Source organism: Aedes albopictus, chromosome 2, assembly GCF_035046485.1.
Source record: "Aedes albopictus strain Foshan chromosome 2, AalbF5, whole genome shotgun sequence".
Classification (NCBI taxonomy): domain Eukaryota; kingdom Metazoa; phylum Arthropoda; class Insecta; order Diptera; family Culicidae; genus Aedes; species Aedes albopictus.
In genome coordinates, this window is record NC_085137.1 from 189147745 (window position 1) to 189170453 (window position 22709).

The 22709-nt window shown below is 41.5% G+C and overlaps 2 protein-coding genes across 2 annotated transcripts in view; both read right to left on the reverse strand.

The window, feature by feature from the left end:
* Window positions 1-769: 769 nt before the first annotated feature.
* LOC115266897 (mucin-2-like) lies at window positions 770-3318 on the reverse strand. The gene has a single exon (XM_029873509.2). The coding sequence runs from the start codon at window positions 3236-3238 to the stop codon at window positions 770-772; it is 2469 nt and encodes an 822-aa protein (XP_029729369.2). The 5' UTR covers window positions 3239-3318.
* A 533-nt stretch (window positions 3319-3851) lies between these two features.
* LOC109419082 (uncharacterized) overlaps window positions 3852-22709 on the reverse strand; it is a 37782-nt gene continuing 18924 nt past the window's right edge. Inside the window, exons 3-4 of the mRNA XM_019693290.3 lie at window positions 4601-4954; window positions 3852-4534 (exon numbers count right to left, since the gene is read on the reverse strand). Of these exons, the coding sequence (XP_019548835.3) occupies window positions 3927-4534; window positions 4601-4954 (962 nt within the window). The 3' untranslated portion in view covers window positions 3852-3926. The remainder of the gene's footprint in view (window positions 4535-4600; window positions 4955-22709) is intronic.

Sequence of the window (22709 nt, forward strand, 5' to 3'; positions counted from 1 at the left end):
GAGAGTTGGTGGATCATTAAAGTCCGGGATAAGAAAAGAACCACATGTTTTTTCGAAGTGGAAGGATTCGAGAAGTGTTCGGGAAAACCGGGTGAACAAATAGAGGATAGTTTGTCCTACGGTCGGAAAAAGTGAATTTTGGAGCAAATGTCCGGATTAAAGTATCTCCGCCAGTCCATATAGAGCTTCCGTCACTTAAAAGTGTCAACGTGTGTTCTAAGCGCTTCCAAGACCCCACAGAACTGAGCAAGCTTACCGAACCACCGGCACGTGCTGGTACATCAGGTAGGCAGTCAGCTCCTCCTTTCTTCCCCCGCAACAACAACGGGCCCCAAAGAACATAAATTTGTAACCTAACCCACACAATTATAGAATATAGTAGTACAGTTAAAATGTACTCACTTCAGTTCCTTTAAAACAAAAGAGTAAACCCCCCAACAGTTCTTTTGGCCTTTCCCTCGTTAGCATCGATTTTGAGTTGGCAGGTAAGTGTAGGGTGGTCCAGTCCTTCCCCGGTCAATGCCGACCCTGTGGAACTAAGAAGGTGAGCTGGCCTGGGCGTATGGACGCCGATACCACAGGATGGTGGAACGTCCAAGGGTAGTTACACGACTTGGTCTTGAAGACTTGTACTATGGTCGAGGAGGACCAGTAAACACTCGAAGGACGCCTGCTACTCTTAGTAGTACGTAACCATCGATCCCATTTCGTTGTATCCAGGAGCCAGGCGTTTTCAACATTTCCAACAAAGTTTTTATTCAACTAGCATCTACTTAAAGCTAAGAACTATTCCTATTCTCTTCATTGGCTCAATCGGTATCAGTCTCTTTTTGCGGAGGCCAGAATCGGTCGTCGAGGCGACCGTATCGACCATCGTCGTCGTATCTCCCAACTCCGGAGGCGTCGTATTGCCGAAGAACTGTACCGTAGTCGTGTTGGTCACGCTACCCGATGGCAGTAGTGCCGTCGTACCGCTCCCGTCGGATTCACCCAAAGCATCCCGCTTGTCTCGGGTACTGTCGTCCTCGGTTGTGGTGGTCGTTGGATCGGGTGTCGTTTTCTTGACCTTCATGCAAAGACAGGTCGTTTCGTCCTCTTCGTCGGACTCGGTGGTCGTTGGATCTGGAGTTGTTGTACTCGTGGTTGTTGGTGCAAGTGTGGTGGTAGTAGTTGGGGCAGGAGTTGTGGGAGGATCTGTGGTGGTCGTGGTAACAGTTGTGGTGGTAGTCGTAGGATCGGGGGTTGTAGTGGTTATTGGAGGATCAGTGGTAGTGGTTGTTGTGATTATGCGTGTCCTACGAGTGGTGGTGGTTGGTTCGAGTGTAGTCGTAAGATCTTCCGTTGTCGTAGTGGGAGGATCAGTTGTTGGTTCGTCAGTTGTGGTTGATTCTTCAGTTGTTGTTGTTTCGACAGTTGTTGTCGTTGGTTCTTCGGTGGTTGTTGGTTCTTCGGTGGTTGTTGGTTCTTCGGTGGTTGTTGGTTCTTCGGTTGTTGTTGTTTCGACAGTTGTTGTCGGTGGATCTGGGGTAGTTGTTGGTTCTTCGGTGGTAGTTGGTTCTTCGGTGGTTGTTGGTTCTTCGGTGGTTGTTGGTTCTTCAGTTGTTGTTGGTGCTTCAGTTGTTGTTGTTGTTTCGACAGTTGTTGTTGTTGGATCGGTCGTTGTGGTGGGCAAATCTGTTGTAGTTGTTGTTGTTTCCGGAGTGGTAGTCGTTGGGTCCTCAGTTGTCGTACTGGTAGTAGGAGGAATAGTAGTGGTAGTGATTTGTAGAGTAGTTGTAGTAATTGGATCAGTTGTTGTCGTAGGTATTACGGTTGTTGTTGGTTCAGCGGTTGTTGTCGTAGGAGCAGCAGAGGTAGTTGTAACTATTTTAGTCGTTGTTTCAGGATCTTCAGTATCGATCTTAGGAGTGGTGATCGTTGGATCTGTGGTTGTAGTTGTAGTTAAATCGACAGTTGTCATTGTTGTTGGAGCTGCTACCGTCGTTGAAGTTGTAGTGGTATCCACCACGGTGTCTGTACTGTCACCATTGTCGACCCATGGATACGGTATACCAACCAGTGGATCTTCATAATAATAATCGTCAGGAACTGCGTCACTCTCACCTTCGTCAATCATTGAACTATCAGGAGCGACTATTACTCGAGATCTTGTAGTAGGATTAGATACAACCGAAGGAGCAATTGTTGTGCTAGTAGTTGTTACAGTAGTCGTTGTAGTTTCAGATGGAGAAGTGGTTTGGCTACTAGTACTGGTTTGAAAAGATGTGGTGGTAGATTCAGGAACTAGTCCAGCGCAAACTCCCTGCATTCTACTACCTGTATACCATGGTGGATAGGTTTGATACAGAACATTATCATTTTCCTCGATATCCTTAAGGAGCTTATGTCCTGTACCTGCAGCAGGATCAACACCAGGACAAAAACTTTCACCAATAGGTTTGTATCTCTGTTCACCAAACTTCTTTGCTAGCTCAACTATCTCCAAAGGATTCATTTGGAACGAAGGTCTGTAACCTTCAAGCTTCGATAACTCGTAGTTCTTCAGTTCATCATGTTTGCAGTTATCACTTGATGACTTCCTCCAATCGCGATCCACGTCAGTCTCATTGTTCATCTTCGCGCATCTGTAGTCGTGTTCGCCTCGTTGGGCCCGGTTTGTTAGAAAACCTTCACAATGATCAGACACCCACAATAGCTGAACGGATCTAGATTTACTCTGTCCCATAGGACATGTCTTTAGCTCCGCCACTCCTTCCCGAACGCACATCAAGTACTGCGGCACAAAAGCTCCAAGTTCAACGAATTTTACCCCCTCTACACACTTATTGGAAGGCAACAGACGTTTCACTTGCCAGAACCTGACCTCAATGTCCGTTGCACACCTACAGCGCCCCTGCAGCGGATCGAACGAAGTCCCAAACGGGCACTGGAATTCATACGCCACTCCGGAAACGCACCGATAGTATCGGTCAACGCATTTCTCATGCTGAAACACCACCACCAGTGTCCTATCCTGCTGAGGACAGTTATAATTGGGCCGAGAAAGTTTCCTATCGCACACTATTTCCGCACCGGAAGCGCCAACCAGACAGAGAACCGCCGCCACCAATAAACGGACGATTTGGCACATTTTCGACGACTGGAGTCGACCAACTTTGGGCACCGTTTGGCACCTAACCGGGTATCGGCAACGGTTGAAAGCTGTTTTTTTGTGGTCGCGCGTAGACTGCGCAGTCATTCGTGCTCTATCCAATTGGTAATTGGAAACGATACGGGGGGCAACTTACGTGCAAAAATGTATTGGGTTAGGTGGGTCGTTGTTCTCTGGTAGTGAAGATAGCTTTCTTTGAATAAATAGTGCGAACAGCGGTTGGGGCTTTTAGACGCTTTTTGTCATAGCTTGCGATTGGAATTAGTCACCTTCATGAAATATAGCATTTTTCAAACGATCACGTAAATTCTTCGAACACACATGTCAATTTTTAGTATCAATTCATAAAATTTGCTTTATGGATTGCTTCAAATATTGCTTTAGGAATTCCTTCAGATATTCCATTGTAAAATGTTGCATGGATTACTCAGAAATTCCACAAATATTTCAAGGGATTTTTCTACAAAACTTCTCTAAGAATTCCTTTTGAAAAACTACCACGGATTTCCTTCGTAATTTCTGCGTTATTTTTTTTATGTTATATGAAAATATATGTATAAATAGAGCGTAAGGTGCAAAAAGTCAAAACCGTCAAAAAGCAACATGGGACAACTATGCGTAGAACGGTAGGAAATGTCCCATGTAAAGGGAGTTAATACATTTACTCATGAAAATTCTCCTGTAATTTAAAAGCTTCGTGTGCAACAAATGACTAGACTTTATTCTCAGATCTTGTACCAATAAATAACATCAATAAATAGAAGAAACACCCAATTCACACAAATAGCGACGCGTCCACATCTGGAGTATATTTGTTGCACGTGGGGAACCCACTTGGAGGCTGCACAAAACTGTCCGGTTCACCGACCTGCAGAACCAACACCATTCCAACGGCCGTATGCCACTCGTAGTGGCAGTGCATCAGCCAGAACCCAGGATTATCCGCAAGGAATCGAACCCGGGTGTATCCCTTGCTCGGAACCGACACGGTATCCTTCTTCGGAGGCATCGTCGTCATTCGGATCCTCTGCATGGACTGCCACAGGGCAATCTGTTGAGCCCGCTCCATTGTGATGGGCTTCTGGCGGTCCTGTCCCATCTCCATTACGTACATTTGGTATCCGTGCAGGTGGAACGGATGATTTAGGTCGTTGACCTCCGGGGTTAGATCCAAGATGTATAGTTCGATCAAGGCGTTGAGGGGAATTTTCAAACGGTGTATACAGGTGCAGTGATCGCTGGACTGGCATCGTTCCGGCCAGCTGTCTTCATCACAGAACATGTCCTCGGTGACGAGCTCCGGTTGTGTCAGCAGCGAGAATGGTGGATACGTAAAGCTGATGTTGTTGATGGCTCCCTGGAGGACAATGTCGTCGTGGATGTCTGTTTTGAGGAAGGATATATGATTAGTTGGGTTTATAAAATTTCATGACAGGATATAGAACTTACTCATGAAATGCTCATGTTGCCCCACGCCAAATGCATCCTCAAATCTCATCGGATAGTTCTCAAATCCCAAAATAAATTGCCTATCTGGAGTGCCATTGATAATACCATCTTCGGTCTCGTACGCTTCAAAGTCCGTTATGCACACGTCCGGTTGCGAGACGCCACAAGTGGTGTTTGGATGATTCACAGAGTGGACTTCCGGAAACAGAGGTTCATGGAAATCGGGAAGTCCCTGGTCTGGGAAGGCGATATCATCTACAGGGACGCTCATCGGCCGGTACGATAGAACGGCACCCTGACTAATTTTCCGGTAGTCACATGACCCGATTGCTCGTACACGGATCCAGTAATCGTCTGGAAGAAGAAATAAATTAAGACGGCATTTAGTTATTGTTGAACATGTATCGTCATCACCTACGTAGCGTTAATAGTTATTTGTGTAACGAGTTACAAAACGTTTTTTTTTCTCAGCATTAATCGCACTGCTCGACAAAATTTTACAAAATTTGGTGTTATGGAATTAGAAAAAAAAAAAAAGAACAGGGATTTAGGACCCTATAAATGTCATAGTAGAAGAATTTTTGAAAAAAAAATTGTACCGGGCCTTCACAGTTTATGACCGAAGTTTGTATGGAGAACTTGGGGTGTTCAATTGATATGCGCATTAGAACGTGCCGTGCATATATTAAGGCGTTTTCGGTATTTAGGTTTGTTTCGTCATTGTCTAACGCGTTCTAATGCGCGTTCAAAAATTGGTTCAAAAATTGTTATTTTTCAAAAATTCTTTAACTGCGACACTTCTGGAGTACCAAACCTCTGTTCGCTGCTAAAGCCGCGCTCAAGACCGAGATAAGAGCAAGCAAAAAGGCCTGCTTTGAGGGTCTCTGTCAGAGTGCCAATACGAACCCGTGGGGTGACGCTTACAGGATCGTTATGGCCAAGACGAGAGGGGTGATGGCTCCTACAGAGCAATCTCCAGAGATGTTGGAGGGAATCATTGGAGGACTTTTTCCGCGTCATGATCCTAGTCCTTGGCCTCCTTTCGTAGGACAGCCGGGGACTGGGGCTGGCGATGAGGAGAGGGTCACCGATGTGGAACTTGCCGGGATAGCTAAGTCCCTTAGCGTAGGTAAGGCCCCAGGTCCGGACGGAGTTCCGAACCTGGCCTTAAAAGTAGCTATTGCAGAGGCTCCCGAGATGTTCAGGTCTGCTATGCAGAAATGCCTGGACGAGGGAGTTTTCCCAGAAGCTTGGAAAAGGCAGAGCCTGGTACTATTGCCAAAGGCGGGGAAACCACCCGGAGACCCGTCGGCATATAGACCAATATGCTTGATTGACACGGTGGGGAAGGTGCTCGAAAAGATCATCCTCAATAGAATGTTGCGGTTCATCGAGGGCGGAAATGGTCTTTCGAGTAACCAGTACGGCTTCCGGAAGGGGTGGTCCACCGTAGACGCTATCTTGTCGGTTACAAAAACCGCCGAGAAAGCACTCGAGCCTAAGAGGAGGGGAATTCGCTTTTGCGCGGTAGTGACTCTGGATGTAAGGAATGCGTTTAATAGCGCCAGCTGGTCTGCTATTGCCGATGCGCTCTTGCGTCTGGGGATACCGGAGTACCTGTACAAGATTCTCGGAAGTTACTTTCAGAATCGTGTACTAGTCTACGACACGGAGGTGGGTCGGAAGTGCTTTCACATAACCTCAGGAGTCCCGCAAGGTTCCATCCTGGGTCCGGTGTTATGGAATGTCATGTACGACGAGGTGTTGAGGTTAGAGTATCCAGTGGGAGTGGTGATTGTCGGATTTGCCGACGACATTACGCTCGAAGTCTACGGTGAAACGATCGAGGAGGTAAAGTTGACTACCAACCACTCGATCAAGGTTGTGGAGGCGTGGATGCGGTCCAGGAAACTGGAGCTGGCTCACCACAAGACAGAGGTGACGGTTGTTAACAACCTGAAGTCGGAGCAGCAGACGGAGATCAGTGTAGGAGAGTATACTATCCTGTCAAAGCGCTCCGTCAAACACTTGGGCGTGATGATCGACGATACGCTTACCTTCGGTAGCCACGTCGATTATGCCTGTAAAAGAGCCTCCACAGCTATTGCGGCACTGTCCCGGATGATGTCCAATAGCTCTGCGGTGTACGCCAGTAAGCGCAAGCTTCTGGCTAGTGTTGCTACATCCATACTTAGGTATGGCGGCCCGGCGTGGGGCATCGCGCTAAGTACTAAATGCTACCGACGGAAGCTGGAAAGTACTTACAGGCTTATGTGCCTGAGGGTTGCGAGCGCGTACCGTACCGTGTCACACGACGCTCTCTGCGTCATTACTGGTATGGTGCCTATCAGCATTCTTATCAGTGAGGACATGGAGTGCTTCGAAATGCGCGGCACAAGAGGCATACGCAGGACTGCCAGGATGGCCTCTATGGTCAAATGGCAGCGCGCGTGGGACAGTTCCACCAAAGGAAGGTGGACCCATAGGTTGATACCGAGGGTAGATAGTTGGATCAATAGGCGCCATGGGGAAGTTACATTCCACCTGACACAGGTCCTTATAGGTCATGGTTGCTTCCGACAGTATCTACACCGTTTCGGGTATGCGGATTCTCCCGAATGCCCAGTGTGCAATCGTTTAGAGGAAACGGCGGAACACGTTTTGTTCGTGTGCCCGCGTTTTCGCACAATGCGTGACCGCATGCTTGCCACATGCGGAGAGGACACAACTCCGGACAACTTGGTCCAGAGGATGTGTAGGGATGAGTTTGGCTGGAACGCCGTTTCAACGGCTATTACCCACATCGTCTGGGAGCTACAGAGGAGGTGGCGCGTGGACTCGGAGAATGGCTAGTCCAGATGCAGTACAAGAGGTGGTCCAGGGGTTCGGAGTCGGCTTCGTAGGTCATACCGGTGCCCTGCGGTCGAGATCGACCCTTACAGCGATTAAGTGGCCGCGGAGAGGAAGTCCCGGTAGCGGTGCTGTCGTGGCGTCGGTCTACTGGGTTGGATCCAAGCCCGCGGTTGGAAAGGGGTCCCCGGCAAGGGTCGGGGCAGGTGGAGACCCTGCCGTCAGCAACCTACGGATGCATCTGATAGGGCCTGAAGGATAGTGATACCCTTCCTTTGCGGGCAGGTCAGATCGGGTTGCATGTGGGCATCAGTTCTTGATGTCCGCTCAGCAGTAGGGCGCGGGCGGGGTTGACTCTGCCCGCCTTCCGAGGACAAAGGGAGTGGCGAGGACCACTCGGGAAACTGGCTAAGCGCCAGCATGCTACCGTGACGGACTCTCGAAAGCGAGTCATCGATGTTCGTTGCTGCAGGCTACGCAGCTAACCTTGTGGGTGCGATGTGCACTAGCCCCTCTCTGAAGCAATACCTTCTTGGTGGTTCCGGAGAGACGCAGGGTTTGGCGACCATAGGAATGGTTTAGTGGGTACGAGGAGAGAGTAGTCCTGGATTTTACTTTTGTTGTAGAAGACGGCCTGTCAGACCTACACTACCCTAACCTTCTGTTAGGGTGTCTGTTGAGCAGATTATCCCCTATGGTTTAGAAGTAAAAAAAAACCCCTGTTCTTTTTGCCTTCCTCGTTCACCAAAGTGAACTGACAACTCAAAAAAACGAATTTTCGATAGGGTCAAGTCACATATACCAATCAACTCAGTTCGATGAATTGAGATGATGTCTGTATGTATGTCTGTGCGCAGAAAAAGTTCACTAACTTTTAAGGCACTTCCTTTTGGCCGATTTTAGGATTATAGCTCGAATCGAACCGGAATTTTACCGCACTGTTTGCTATTAAAAATGGTGCGGATCGGTCAAGGCGTTCCGGAGTAATGACCATTTCGGTGATCCGGACCAGCACCGGTAGAACGGGCCGTCCATAAAACCGAACCAAGCCCTATCTTGCGACACATCAAACTGCGCCGATTTTTGTATCCTTCAGCATGGTTTACGAATGTTGTGCGGAAATCAACACTGGAGACCAAAAATTCCACGATGTCGGCTAAAAATTCAAGATGGTGGCTCAAAATTCAAGATGGCGGCTGGTTAAGTTTAATCCAAAAATGGCGACCAGAATATCCAATATGGCGCTCTGAAATCCAAGATGGCAGATGCAAATTCAAGATGGTGGTTGTTTAATGGAGTTTTAGGCTCCAAAACCATGCAATATGGGTTTGTTTGGTACCTACGGAGAAAATGTCAGGAAACAAAAATGGCAATCAGAATATCCAAGATGCGGTTTTTTTTTAGTTTTTATTATTGTGTATTTTAACTTAAATGCTAATTCTACACTACAAGATGGCGGGCTGAAATCCAAGATGACGGCTAAGAATTCAAAACGGCGGCTGTTTAATGGTGTTAATGTTCCAAAACCATGCAATATGGGTATATTTGATATGGGGAAGATGTCCGGAGTCCAAAAATGTCAACCGGAATATCCAAGATGGTAGTTTTAAATCCCAGATGCCGGCTCCAAATCCAAGATGGTGTCTGTTTGATGGAGTTTTAGACTCCAAAACCATTCAATGTAGGTAAATTTGGTATGAGGAAGATGTACGGAGTCCAAAAATATCGAACAGAATACCCAAGATGACGGTCGAGAACCCAAGATGGCGGCTGTTTAATGGAGTTTCATTCTCTAAAACCATGAAATATGGGTATATATGGTATGGGGAATCTGGCGACCAGAATTTTCAAGATTTCTGACTCAACCCGCACGAGAAAGGCGCTACCATCACTAGCTGGATTAATTAGGTTTTTTTTTTCTCATCCCATAACAAAATTTAGTGTTGAACGGTGTCGTTCATTCATCCAACTAGAATAGCAACGTTACCTTTGGTCCGTGGAAGTTTCAGGAAGTTTCAGAGAATTTTCATAGACCCGTTTAGAAAATCCCTGAAACCCCCATGAAACGCCCCTGAAATGCTTGAAACCTCCATAATCCCATTATAATGCCAAATGTGATGCCCTTGAAATTCCCATAATCCATTAGAAATACCCCTGAAACTCCTTCGATTTAAGATTATTCCAGAGACCCCCCGATATGACCTTGACCTAAAATGCTTCAAAACACCCCGTAATCCCATTGAAACGCCTTTGAAATCATCACGATCGATTTAAAATACCCCTGAAATCCCTTGAAACACCCTTGAAATGCTTCTGAGACCACACCCCCTTCACTCCCTTAAAGCCCCTCGAAAAACGCCAACTATACCTGACGGAACGCCCTTGAAAGGCTCCTGGCATCCCCTGAAACAACCTCCTGAATTGCCCCTGAAGCCCCTTGGCAGCCTCTTTTTGGGCTTTCTTGGAATTTCCTGGAAATCCCTAGGAGCATCTTAAACGCTCAGGAGCAAGACCTGTTCTCGCTAACTAGACTCTCTCATTAAAACCTTGATTTATTGTATGCACAAAATTGTCCTTTTTAATTTATGTACAGTAGACGTTCGATAAGTGCAACATGTTTACGTTTCAGTTACCGAATGAAATTCGCTAACTGCAACGACTGACAGCCGTCAAACAGTTGTCAATTGCTGTTGGACGCAGCCAGAATGCACTCAAAAACTCTGTTGACGTTTCGTTTTTGACAGATAGCGGTGCGATAACTGCAAAACTGTTGCACTTAGCGGACTTGCTGTTAAAAAGCATTGCAGTTAAACCGTTTGCACCGAGCGAACGTCTACTGTACACCCTAACCCGATAGGGTATAGCCATTGCTTATACTTGTATGTTTGCGAACAAACTTTTGTTTACGTTGCATGTGAGATTTACCACAATAAGTGGACCAAAAAGTGGATAAAAAAAAAACGTAAAATATGAAAAACTTTTATCTGTCGCATATTTTTCATTTTCGATTTTTCTGGGTAGTCAAAGCAAGCAATCGAAAGTTAAAGAGTAGGTCTTTCAAATGTGGAGCAAACATTGTTGTTTTGTTGGCAAATTTAAAAGTTCTAGAGAGCTAAATTTCAGCCATTTGTATGAAAATTTCACTTTTTCGAGCTCCGTCCCGAAAGGGATATAATAATAATAATAATAATAATAATAATAATAATAATAATAATAATAAACATTATGACTGGTATTATGCATGAAAAGCAAGCGTTTTTCCGTTAATAAACTTTTTTCATTTGAAATAATGACTCTTCCCAGCCTATTTCAACCTTAAAAGAAAAACTACACCTCCAACTGCATACTTTGCAATTTGCCACTATCAAAAGGAAGCATTCCGTTAAGCAAGATACCTTCTTCAAAAAATAAACAAAAAAACGCAAGCCCCCAAAATAAGCACTTCTCAGTTTTCTAAAATGCCTTTTCACCCGAAAAATGAGAGGGACGACGATGATGACACCTTGTGGTAGTGTGGCTTACCGTTAACCCAGAAAAGCAAGGCCTGCAATTTGTCGCTCAACTTTTCCCGCATTCAACGGGATGAAGATGAGGATTCAGTAGGGCAAGTGGTTTATGTTTTCAACCGCTGGCCCGAAGATGACGGGTTCGATACCCGTCCCGGAAAACGGCCGTCAATCATTAACTGAGAAAACGTTTAATAGAAAACTAAGCTAAGAACACATTCCAGGTTTCAGTGGGAACATAATGCCATAAAAATCAAAAAGATAACGGAGCAAAGAATAGCTCCTTCCGTTGCTGTCGGTGGGCTGACCCGGGTGCGGTGCGAAGTTCGACTTTCTTGAACAACCACTTGTCCCGTCTGCGAGAGCGGCGCGGAGGCCTGAAGTCCTGACGCCAAGCCGCGTGAATTCAAATTTTCACACTTCCTTTTCTCCTTTGGGGTTGTTGGTCTTGTTGGTCCGAAAAAGGAAGAAACAGGGTGCTGTTGAAATTTGTCCTCTTGCGCCCAAAGCCGAGTGGGAGGTGGGAGTGACGATTGCAATTTAAATTTTAGGGCAGTTGGAGTTGTGTAAACAGCAAAAATGGAGAATGACACTTGATGATGAAAGCTATCTGATGAGTTGGTGCATAATTGAAAGGATCAGCGGCGGTTGGTTGGCGGAGTGATGAAAATGTGGTTGAATATTCATAAAGTGGTTTTTCTGTGCGAAGAGCTGCAGATTTATCATTCGGTGAAAATAATTTATATATTACAATAGGAACGACAAGAGATTATTTGGATAAATCCAATGATATGGTATGGAAGCTGATAACATTCAGGCAAAAAAAAATATTCTATGACCAGAACTGCAAACAGGATGGAACATCGAACATACCTAGCTCTGGTCTTGCAATTTCCTCATTCAGCCTTTTATTAGCATCCTATTCAAAGCCATATATGAGTTAGTGTTAACTGGAGTAGCCTTCTTATTGTTATCCTTCTTACTCTAGCTAGCTCAGAGCGCTTAAACTATTCAACTCTTAAGAGTGCTTCGAAATGGGCTTAGGTATGTTTCAGAGGCCCATCAAGGCTTTTAATGGAACTTCAGGAAGGTTTTCCGTTGGATTGAGGGGATGCTCTTGGATTCCCCTGAAATCTCATGCTACACCCCAGAAACCCCCTTGAGACCCTATAACATCCCTGGAACACCCCCGAAACACCCAAGAGCCCCCTGAAAAGCTCCTGGAACTCTACTGACAGTACTTTAAACGATTTGGTTGACCGTTCTAAAACTCTCTGAGATCTCCTGGAACGCTCTGTAACACCCTGGAACACTTCTGATACACTTTGATAATACCTGAAGTCTCCTGAAACGCCCGTGAAATTCCAAGAAATCCTCTGAAATTCCACTGAAATCCCCTGGAACACCCCTGAAACAACTTTGAAACCTCTTAAATATCTTTTGAACGCTTCTGAAACGCCCTGAAATACCCCTAGACTGTGGTGTAGCCACGGAGAGGGGAGGTGGAGGAGGTAGTTTTGTGGTAGGGGGTGTTAACTCCACCTGAACCAAAATTTGTGGAATACATTTTCAGTGTAAAACGCTTTCTGACGAAAAAGAATATTTAGCAGCGCCACTGTTTGTTGTAACTACAACTCAAATTCAATGATACATACGAAATGTGAGTGCCAAATAAAAAAAAGTACAATTGATCGTCGGAAACGACCCGGAACGCCTGTAATACCCTGAAACGACCTGGAATACCCTAGAAACTCCATGACCTTCTCTCCTGGAGCGCCTCTGAAACCCCCGGGAGCTCCTTTGAAACTCCTGGTAAGCCACTAAAATCTCCTCGCACAACCCTGAAACCCCTTGAAACCCTTGGAACGCCACCTGAGAATATCAACAAAACCCCAGGAACTGGAACGCCCTTGAAATCGAAAAAAACTAACAGTTATACTAACAATTTAGGTAATGCCAGTGTTCAACAATGGGATTATGGGATGAATAATTAAAGTGTGATAGGAAAATAATTTCAATAAAAAAAATCCTCATGACAAGGTTTTTCAAATCAATGCAAAGGTTTATACGTCCTCCCTGGTCTTTTAACATGGTGTGACCACATAATATTTATTATTATTTTGTCAGCAAAGCTTATTTTACATCAGCAATTTTTAAATTCATTTTAACGTTTCTATATTTTTTCCCATGCAATATCGTGGTACTTCTGTTTACGATTTTATGTCAGCCGTTTAAATTTTCAAAAAATTGCTCATACATTCTTTCAAGGAATTGAAAATAAATTCCCCCTTCAGAATTTCTTCAAAGATACCACCAAGCATTGTTTTAGAATGTGCCTCTGGAGCCGACCTACTGATACATGAAGCTTTGCATTAAGAAGTTCTTAATGAATCCCTCCAACGAATTCATCAGGAATTCCTACAAAGATTCTCTAAAGAATTCCTCGGTTTGTTTATGATAAATTTGCAACTATTTCTTCAAAAGTTTCAGAAATCTCTTTTGAATACTTGTTTTACGATACCTTAAGGTGAATATAAAACAAAGCAACACCTAGAATTTTCAAGAGCACAAATCTGATGAACCGAATGTCGGTTTACGCTGAAAAGTTGATCGATTGGGTACCCGCTGGTGGTGACTAAATGATCAACTTTTCAGCGATGCCACAAAAGATCAAAATACTTGTCGCAGTGGCTCACCCGAACAAAAAAAAACTTTTTAGCGGAAACCAATATTCGGATCTTCAGATTTGTGCTTTTGAAAATTCGAGGTGTGGCTTCGTCATATCTTCACCTTAAGTATACCTCCTTAGATTCTTTTAATATTTCTTCAAGTATTTAATGAAATATTTATCAAAAAATGCCTTCAAGACTGCCCACAGGGATTCCTCAGAAATTTATCAAAGTTTAATGCAGAAATTCTTCTAAGTATTCATGCAGGAGTTTCCTGAAGATTTTTTTTTTCAATCCTCCAAGGATTGCTTTTTTTTAATTTTTATTTATGTGTATTTTAACTTAAATGCTAATTCTACACTCCAAGGATTGCTATATAAACGCCCAAATGTGAGTATTCAGCCAGATCATGCTAAGAGAGACAGGAACTTTTCGTTATAGTAATCCTCGTACCTGACGATATGCAAATACAGAATAGTCATTGAAAAATGAAGCTATAAGCAAATAAATTGTGAAAGTGATCAACACAAGTCAATTTCTTTAGAAAATCATGCTCTTGATTCCTTTCATTACTTTCCTCAGGAATCTTCATGAAGGACTGTATGACATTTCCCCGAATTCCGTTACCCCGATTTTTTATACTGAACTATATTTTTAAGTTTCCTTAATGAAGAAAATCACGCCGTTCGTTCCGAAATAAACTAGCTTGAGGGGATTTTTTTTATTATCGTCCAAATTGATACGTAGATTTTCAGAATTAAATGATTTTTTTATTGGTAGGTTTCATATACAGGGTGTTAGGTTCGTGAGTGCAAACTTTTTAAAGGGTAATAGAGGACCATGAATGGTGAAAAAATTGTTCTACACATATGGTCGAATCTCAACCGTTACGTAGTTATTGAACTTTCCATGTTTTTGATTATTATTGCCTTAACTGGCTATAACTTAAACATGGACAAATTAATCGCAGTTTTTTAACCCTTATTCGAAAGATTAATTAATTTTCTATCGAATGGCATCTTTGAATCGATTGGTTTGAATAACTAAGTTTTCTAGAACAAATAGCTCAAAAGTAGTGTGTTTTAACTTGTTGTTGTCAATTATCTTTAAATGCGTTATAATTTAAAATTCTTTCTTGAGTAAAGTTATGGCCCCTGTTCCACTCTACAATTCGTTCTTTGATACCAAACTTCTAGCTCCCCAAGTAACAATTCCATTGCTGATTGGTTTTCTTTGATTTTTATTAAGGTTTTATTACAGCAATAATTAAAACTCACAGTTTTATTGCTGCTTTTATGAAACCCATTGATAAAATGTTGTATAGTATACTCGAAGACATCCATAAAAGCAGATTTTAAGAATAAAAAAAAACTTTCCGATATGTAAACCTTCTGGCAATCATTATTACCACAATAAAACTGTTAAAACTCTTAACAGATGGCGATCCGTTCGATTAGTAACGACATCTGTTGGTGGAAAAGCAGAACTACGACATTTCTAGGTTTATTGCGGTCAGCATAAAAGTAAACTTGCTTTCGTATTATTTTCGCTGATTATGGTCGAGGCCATATTGAAGAATTAGCTTACGTGAATGGAAAATAGTTAATTTTGCTTAAATTAGCAATGAATTGATAGTTTGCCAGCAGTTTCATAACATGTTCACATAAATAAACTCTCTCTGCTGAGTTTTCTTGTGATTCGAGATAGTTTTACTAAATTCACAAATTGATTTATTTCATTCCAAGATGATAATATTCACTATTTTCGAAGCGCATTAATTTTATGATACTGCAACCCCAATATTCACGGTAAATGCGCATAAGCCTACCAGTACAATAACTACTAAAATATTACTTTCAAATAATCGCTTTCTACTTACGAATGATGTATCCTCCTGAACTTTACGTGCCATCGAAGAAGCTTCTCTGCATCTTGCTGTCATAGTTTTTGTTGAAAAAAAAAACAACAACAACAATCGAGAATGGAACATTTTTAACTAGGTTTTAAAACGGGTTTATTGCTACTTTTAATGCGGTTTGCAAAACCTCTCCGAGAGTGGGCCACTTAGCCGGAAGATGCTCTTAAAGAGGTCATCAAGAGGTTTTGATGTATGATTCAGTTTTATTGCAAGTTTTAGAAAATTGGTCATGAAGATCTCTTGTAGAGCCGAACAAAACTTAAAATGTTACTTGGGCTCTTATCATTTACTTGCAATTTCGATTTAAATGTGCGGCACAGTGCGCAAAAAAGTGCTTACCTAGACAATAGCAAATATATGATCTGAAATGAAATGATGTCTTCGGCAAATATGTTTCTTTTGTAATGACGAATAAATTTGCTGAAGAGACCAACATGATTTGACTTAAGCATTTTTTTAGCATTTCAAACTTCTTCAATAGTTTTTAAAAATTGAAATGTTTTGTAGTTCGTCACAGAAAAAATAAAACTATCGGTTGAGAAATAACTGATATTTGGCAATATAAAGTTGACTAGTTTATATTTAAGCTACAGCGCGCAGAATTCTCAATTCTTGACTTTTTTTTGTTTTGTGATTTGAGCCACTGCGACCATTACTTTGATCTATTGTGGCATATCTAATCACATTAATGTTACATCTGGCGTCCCACAAGGCTCGCATTTTAGACCTTTACTTTTTATATTTTTTTCTTTTTTTTGTTAATGATGTAACCCTCATATTGAAACGACTAAAAGTTCTTTTTTATGGTGACGATATGAAATTGTATATGGAAATAATGAACAAGGCAGATTTGATAGGATTCCAACGCGAAGTTGACGCATTCTTTAATTGGTGTCTTAAAAGCTTGCTTGATATAAATGTTAAAAAGTGTTACATTATATCCTTTACAAGGAAACACGAGTCATCAAACTTCAACTGCTTGCTGGGTAATGAACCATTTGTAAAATGTACCAAAGTACGGGGTTTAGGTGCATTACTGGAGTCCAAGCTTTCATTTGTACATCAGTACAACTCAATCATTCATAAATCGCAAAATATGCTTGATCAATACCATTATTAAGAAAGATTCTAAATAGTAGTTCTAACGACACCTATATTAACACTTACATAAAAGTAACTATACATAGAGTAGGGGTTTTCCCGGCACTACATGTAAACATTTTTTTTTTTTCAATATCTAAATTCACAACGAAACGACCGTTTTTGTCCACTTCTTCCATTTGAATCAGATACCTTATTGCGTGAACATGTTGTTAACAGTGATTGTTGTGAAGATTTTCTGCCGGAAAGTTGATTTTGAACGAGTTTACTGCACCTAGTCCAGCTCCAATTCTCGGTACCAGTGCCGAACTTCCAGCAATATCAAATGGGAAATCACTTCGGCGCCCATCTTTGTGCTGACGAAGTGCACCCATCTGTATGTAAAAGTTGTTTTGAGCACTTATGCGGCTTCAGAGTGAACTTGTAGCTTATTGGATGTGGATCTGGTTGCGGAAATGTTGCGGGAGAAATATGCAGCAAGTGATATTTGTTTTGCTGTGAGGCGCCGGGAATTGACGCGGGTGCCCAAGTAGTTCAAAAACCTATGTAGTCTACAATATTTGACGGAATAAATAAATAAATAAATATTGGAAAACGGCTTTGGTGCATTTTTACTGTCCGATACTGTATGAACAAAAACTAAATGGAAAAAAAATCAGGGTCGCCTAGTTTTCCGTAAAACTCCAGTGAAAAACAAACATTTTCCACAGACACCATACATACTTTAAAAAATCATAACTCAAGAACGAAGCTACGTAGACACATTTTTTTGTGAAATTATAAGCAAATTTTCTCAGCAGTTCGAAAAAATACAAAATAGTTTTTTTTTACAACATTTTCCGCTCTTGAGGAAAATCGGTTGGAAAAGTCGGAAAAACCATTTCAAAGTCCGGAAAAATAATAAAAAAAATATTTTTGAAAGGTTTTTTTATAAGATATATTCTGTAGATGTGGTTTTTCTCCGTTCCTGAGTTATGACCAATTTTGTGCAAATTAATAATCGAAACGGTCGAAAATCAACCAACATGTGGACAATACCATAGCATAGCATAGCATAAATACTTGCACAAATCTTGGATGGAGCTGCAAAGTTGAATATATCTATTGGCATTGCTGATTTCCCTACTATCTACAATGCCATAGACTCACTCAGCCCCACACAGCTGGCCAAGTCCTTGCAAGTATTTTTATTTTATAGTCCAATCATCAACTTAGAAACAGCCCAGAACTGAAGCAGCTTACAATAGATGAACGGACATTGAAAATAGCGAATTTGCAATATAAATGCAGTCATATAACAAAACAATATAATATACAAAGAGTGCAATCAGAAAGATCTCATCTAGTTCCAGCTCGTCGTATGGTAACCTTCAGACATTCAGCGGCTGGCCTTTCTTGAATCTATGGTCAACCTGATGCGTAGTCCTTATCCACGTATTTCACGGTCGAAAATCAACAAACATCTGGACAATTTCCACAAACTTGGTCATAACGCAGGAACGGAGCAAGACCACATTGTGAAAATTTTTCAGAATATAGCTTATCAAATTCAATTTCCAAATTATTTTTTGATTTGTCTTTATTAAAGAGATTTTCAGGCTGGTTCGTCTCTCTATCGTATTATTTTTTTTTGCAATTATTTCCGGGCTTCCATAATAGTTTTTCCGACTTTTCCAACCGATTTTCCTAAAGAATGGATTTTTTTTTTGGAAAACAATTTTCATTTTAGATACTCTGATTGTTTTTTTTTCAATTGCTGAGAAAATTTGCTTATGATTCCACAAACAAAATGTGTCTTATCATTTTTCAAAGTAGGTGGTGTCTGTGAAAAATGTTTGTTTTCCACTGGAGTTTTCCAGAAAATTAGGCTACCCTGATATTTGTTATTCAATTTCATTTTTGTTCATATATATGTGAACTCTACCTGTGAAAAAAAATCATTAAATTCCCAGAACCTTCGTACCAATTTGTACGGTAATAAAAAAAAATCCCCATCAAATATCATCATACGATGGCATGCTCCTCGGCTCCTCGGACAATATTAATCTCATCGGCATCGATCGTTGGGCAGTGGAGCAAGCTTACTCCTCCAAACAGGAAGACAGTGAGGATAGGTTGGACGAGTTCACGAAGTACACAATTGCGGGTAGAGACAGAGGCAGGCCTTCTGGTATTAGTGCTGCTGGGGATGTACTCGAAGTTGTTGAAGAATTTGTTCCCCTCGGAACACGTACAGGGGGTGGCCAAAATGTTTGGGATAGGTATCTTTTTTCTCTCACAAAAAAAGTTCAAAAAGCTGTAATTTTTCATGGAGTGCATCAAAAACTCTCAAATTTTGACTGTTTGTCAACCTATTATATGTGCATCATATGTGCATCGGTTGGTTAATCCTTCGCGAAGCTAGAACCGTCCTCGTAAAATACTATTTTTTAGACAACTAATTTTTGAACTGTCATATCTCGGAAACCAGTGAACCGAATTGAATGAAATGTTTAACGTTTATCAACAATATAGCGTGAGCGCAGTGCAGTTTCAGCTGATGGCGTGCATCCTGAAAGGTTAATGATATTTTGTTGTGATAAGTAGTATCAAAAAAAAACATTAAAGCATATTGAACAGTTGTATTCGGCTTGAAAGTCAAACTACATTTCGAGATACAGTATTCAGTCCCATAGATACAAACTACCATGGTTAAGAAGCAAATATTTGGAATGTGTGTGCACTAACAAAAAAACGTACAACACGGATATCCACCGGTTGGTGATAGCAAACGGTGAAGATTCTTCATTTAAGTGAGCCCTAGTCCATTCACTCATGCGGAAGAACTAAAGCCGCAGTGCTTTTATCGCGAAGCGTCGGTAACGTCATCGTATGCCACAATTTCAAACGGTAAACGAAAGAAGCGCACCAAGCGTGTTGATTAAACGGATTGCACTGCACTGTGGCAATTGAAATCTGAAACCTGAAACCCTCTCCGATTCTTATGCCGTATAGTCATAGTTCGCAAAGACCGTATGTGTAGACTAGTGTAGAGCGGTATGAATGGGTGACGATGACTTTTTCTGAGAGACTTTCTTTTTCTTCTTGCGCGACGACCGTCTGCTTCCGACAGGGATTAAATTTCATCTTTTATCTACTCCGCCGCTGGATGACACTCGAAAGTAATGCGTTTTGTACGTTGGTTCATCGGCGACGACGACGAACACGATTGGTGGTGGAGTGGCTCTTGAGCGGGTATTCTAGAAAACGCAGGGTGGTTTCTTATCGGGATTATGGGTGAAATGGGCTGTAAACAGGGGCAATCGATTCCGAAGGGGGTTAGGCTAGAATTATTATTCCTGCTGTCGAAGTAGTTCACCTATTTCATATTTTGTTCAGGAATGTAGTTCTTCTGAAAACTAAAGTGCAAACACGAAAATATTGCAACACCGGTTATTTTCTTTAAAATGTCATATATATTTACCTCAGAGTTTACAAATAATGGAACAGTAATTGGAGAAAAAATTGTGTATGGAAAATTCTCGACACTTTCGCTTAATGCCATTCATAGCAGTTTAAACTATGTATGGGAGAAATTCCTGAAAGATCTTCCAAGAATTCCTAAAAGTTTTCCCCTAGGCATTTCTTCTTGGTCAAACTTTTGACATTTTACATGAATTGCTTCAAGAAATCTTCTGAAAGTTCGTGGAAAAATCCCGGGATAAACCCATAAAGAAACTCATCTAAGGATTCCTGGAGCAACCTATTAAAGAAATTCTCAAAAGAATTCCTGCTGGCTTTTCTTAAAAAAAACCTTCAAGGAAGCCAGGCAAAGCTTATAAAAATATTTCGGAAGAAATTCACCAAGAAAGTTCTTTTTAACATATTGGCAAAGTTTCTGACATAACTCCTAGAGGAATCACTGAAGGAACTCCATGACTATTTCCTGGCGAAATCCATGGAGACATATTCCGGAAACAACCTGGAAATTTCTTCAGCATGCAAAAACTACTGGAAATTCTTCCAGAAGTTTTCCCATGCGTTTCTTGGATAAATCAACATTGACTTTCCGAAGGAATTCTCAGGACAATTCCCTGAAGTCTTGAGATGAGTTCCTTAAGAAATGTTTGAAGGAATTCGTATAGAAATTCTTAGATTCTTAGAGGAATTCCTGAAGTATTTTGCTAGAGGAATTACTGCAGTGAAGTTTTTCTCAGGGAACTCCTGGAGGAACTTTCAAAATTCAGGTCTGGTCAAATTTCTGGAGTAATTGTTAGTGAAATTCCTGTCGAATTCCCTAAACCAGATTCCCTAAAATTTTCCTTCCCCTTCTAGATAAATATGCAAATATAAACCTGGATGGATTTCTAGACGAATTCCTGGATAAAATCCTGGTGTAATCAACGCAAGAATTCTTGGAGAAATCTTTTAGGATTTTCCCCAGAATTTCCACCATAAATTTTTAGAAGTATAAAAATTCACCCGAATTTAACCAGTAATTTTAGCAGAAATTGCTTCAAAATTTGTATCAGAAACTGTTTCATGATTTCTTTCAGAAATTCCTGCACTCAGTCTTGTGAAAATCCCTGGAAAAATATCTGGATAAATTCAACACAAAACGGTGAAACTAAATTGGTGGAATTCTTGAAAGAACATATTCAGGTATGTGCACCGCTAGGAATTCCACGACAAATATCTTCCACTTGGAAATACTTTTTGAAATTCATCCAGAAATACATTCATGCTGCATAAATTCCACCAAAACATTGGTACATTTCTTAATAGACTCTCTAAAGGAATACCTGGAAGATATTCTTGAACAATTTCGGAAGGCTATTCTAAAATAATCCCTTGAGGAAATCCTAGAGGAATCTTTAATGAATTCCTGGAAGAAGTCATAAAAAAATTCAACCTGAAATTCGTTCGTCCAGGAAATGCAGAAACTGTTATTTTTTTTCAGAAACTTCACCAGTGGTTCCACCATAAATTCCAGATATTCCTGGACAAATTCTTCACGAAATTCCTGGGGATACTGCCAGGTCAAAACCCTAAAACAATCCTAGAAGGAATACCTGGAGAAAATCTAAGGTAGGGGAAATGCTGGAGGAATTCCTGAAAGTATTCTTGAAGAAGTTCATGTACGAACTTCTGAATCACTTCCTGGATGATTTTCTGGTAACATTCTTGTACAATTTTTGGAAGAATTTCAGCTGGAATTTTTGGGAAGTTTCCTGGGGAAATTCCTGCTTGAATTTCTGTATAAATTCATGGACGAATTTCTTGAGAAACTTCTGGTGAAATTTCAGACGGCACCCTGGTAAGATTTCCACAGGAATTCTTTGTGGGGGTTAATGGAGAAAATAGTATTGAAATTCTTGAGGGAATTTCCTGGATGAATTTCTGAACGAATAGGACACAACAGGTCAACTGCTAGATTTGAAGCATGGAGATGATAGATTCTCAATTTCTGCAGTCAAATGGCGCAAAAGGCATGAGTTTTATGATTGTCTGCCTAGTTTGATGCTGTTGAAATTAAACTTTGGGTAACTTTGTTATTGTATTCCACATTTCTTGTCTTTTCAACAGCATAGTGATCCAAAATTTACCTCAAACACTATCAAATTAGGCAAGAATGCATAATTCAGCTCATTACTACAAACCGAGTACGTACTTTACCAATCGTATCTTATTCCTGAACAATATCCACGGAAAATTCCTGGTAGAATTATTAAGAAAGTGCTACTTGAATTCTTCGAAAGAATCCTGCAAGAAATTCTGAAATAAAATTCCAGCAAGAGTTCCTTTATGTTTAGACGAAACTCTTAGACGGATTCTCAGATAAATTTGTAGGCGAATCTCAGAAATAACTCATGGAGAAATATCAAGAGCAGTCTCTGGACTCTATACTAAGTTCTATACCATGTTTCGCGACCCCCCAACTGCTTGCAGGCACGCTGCGATTGTTCTACGAAAAGCGGGGTGACAACAGACTGGGGGGTCACGAGAGCCAAGGTTGGGAAGCGATGGTCTATACTGAAGGAATTCCTTGTTGAATTCTGACAGGATTTCCTAGTGAAACTCCTGGA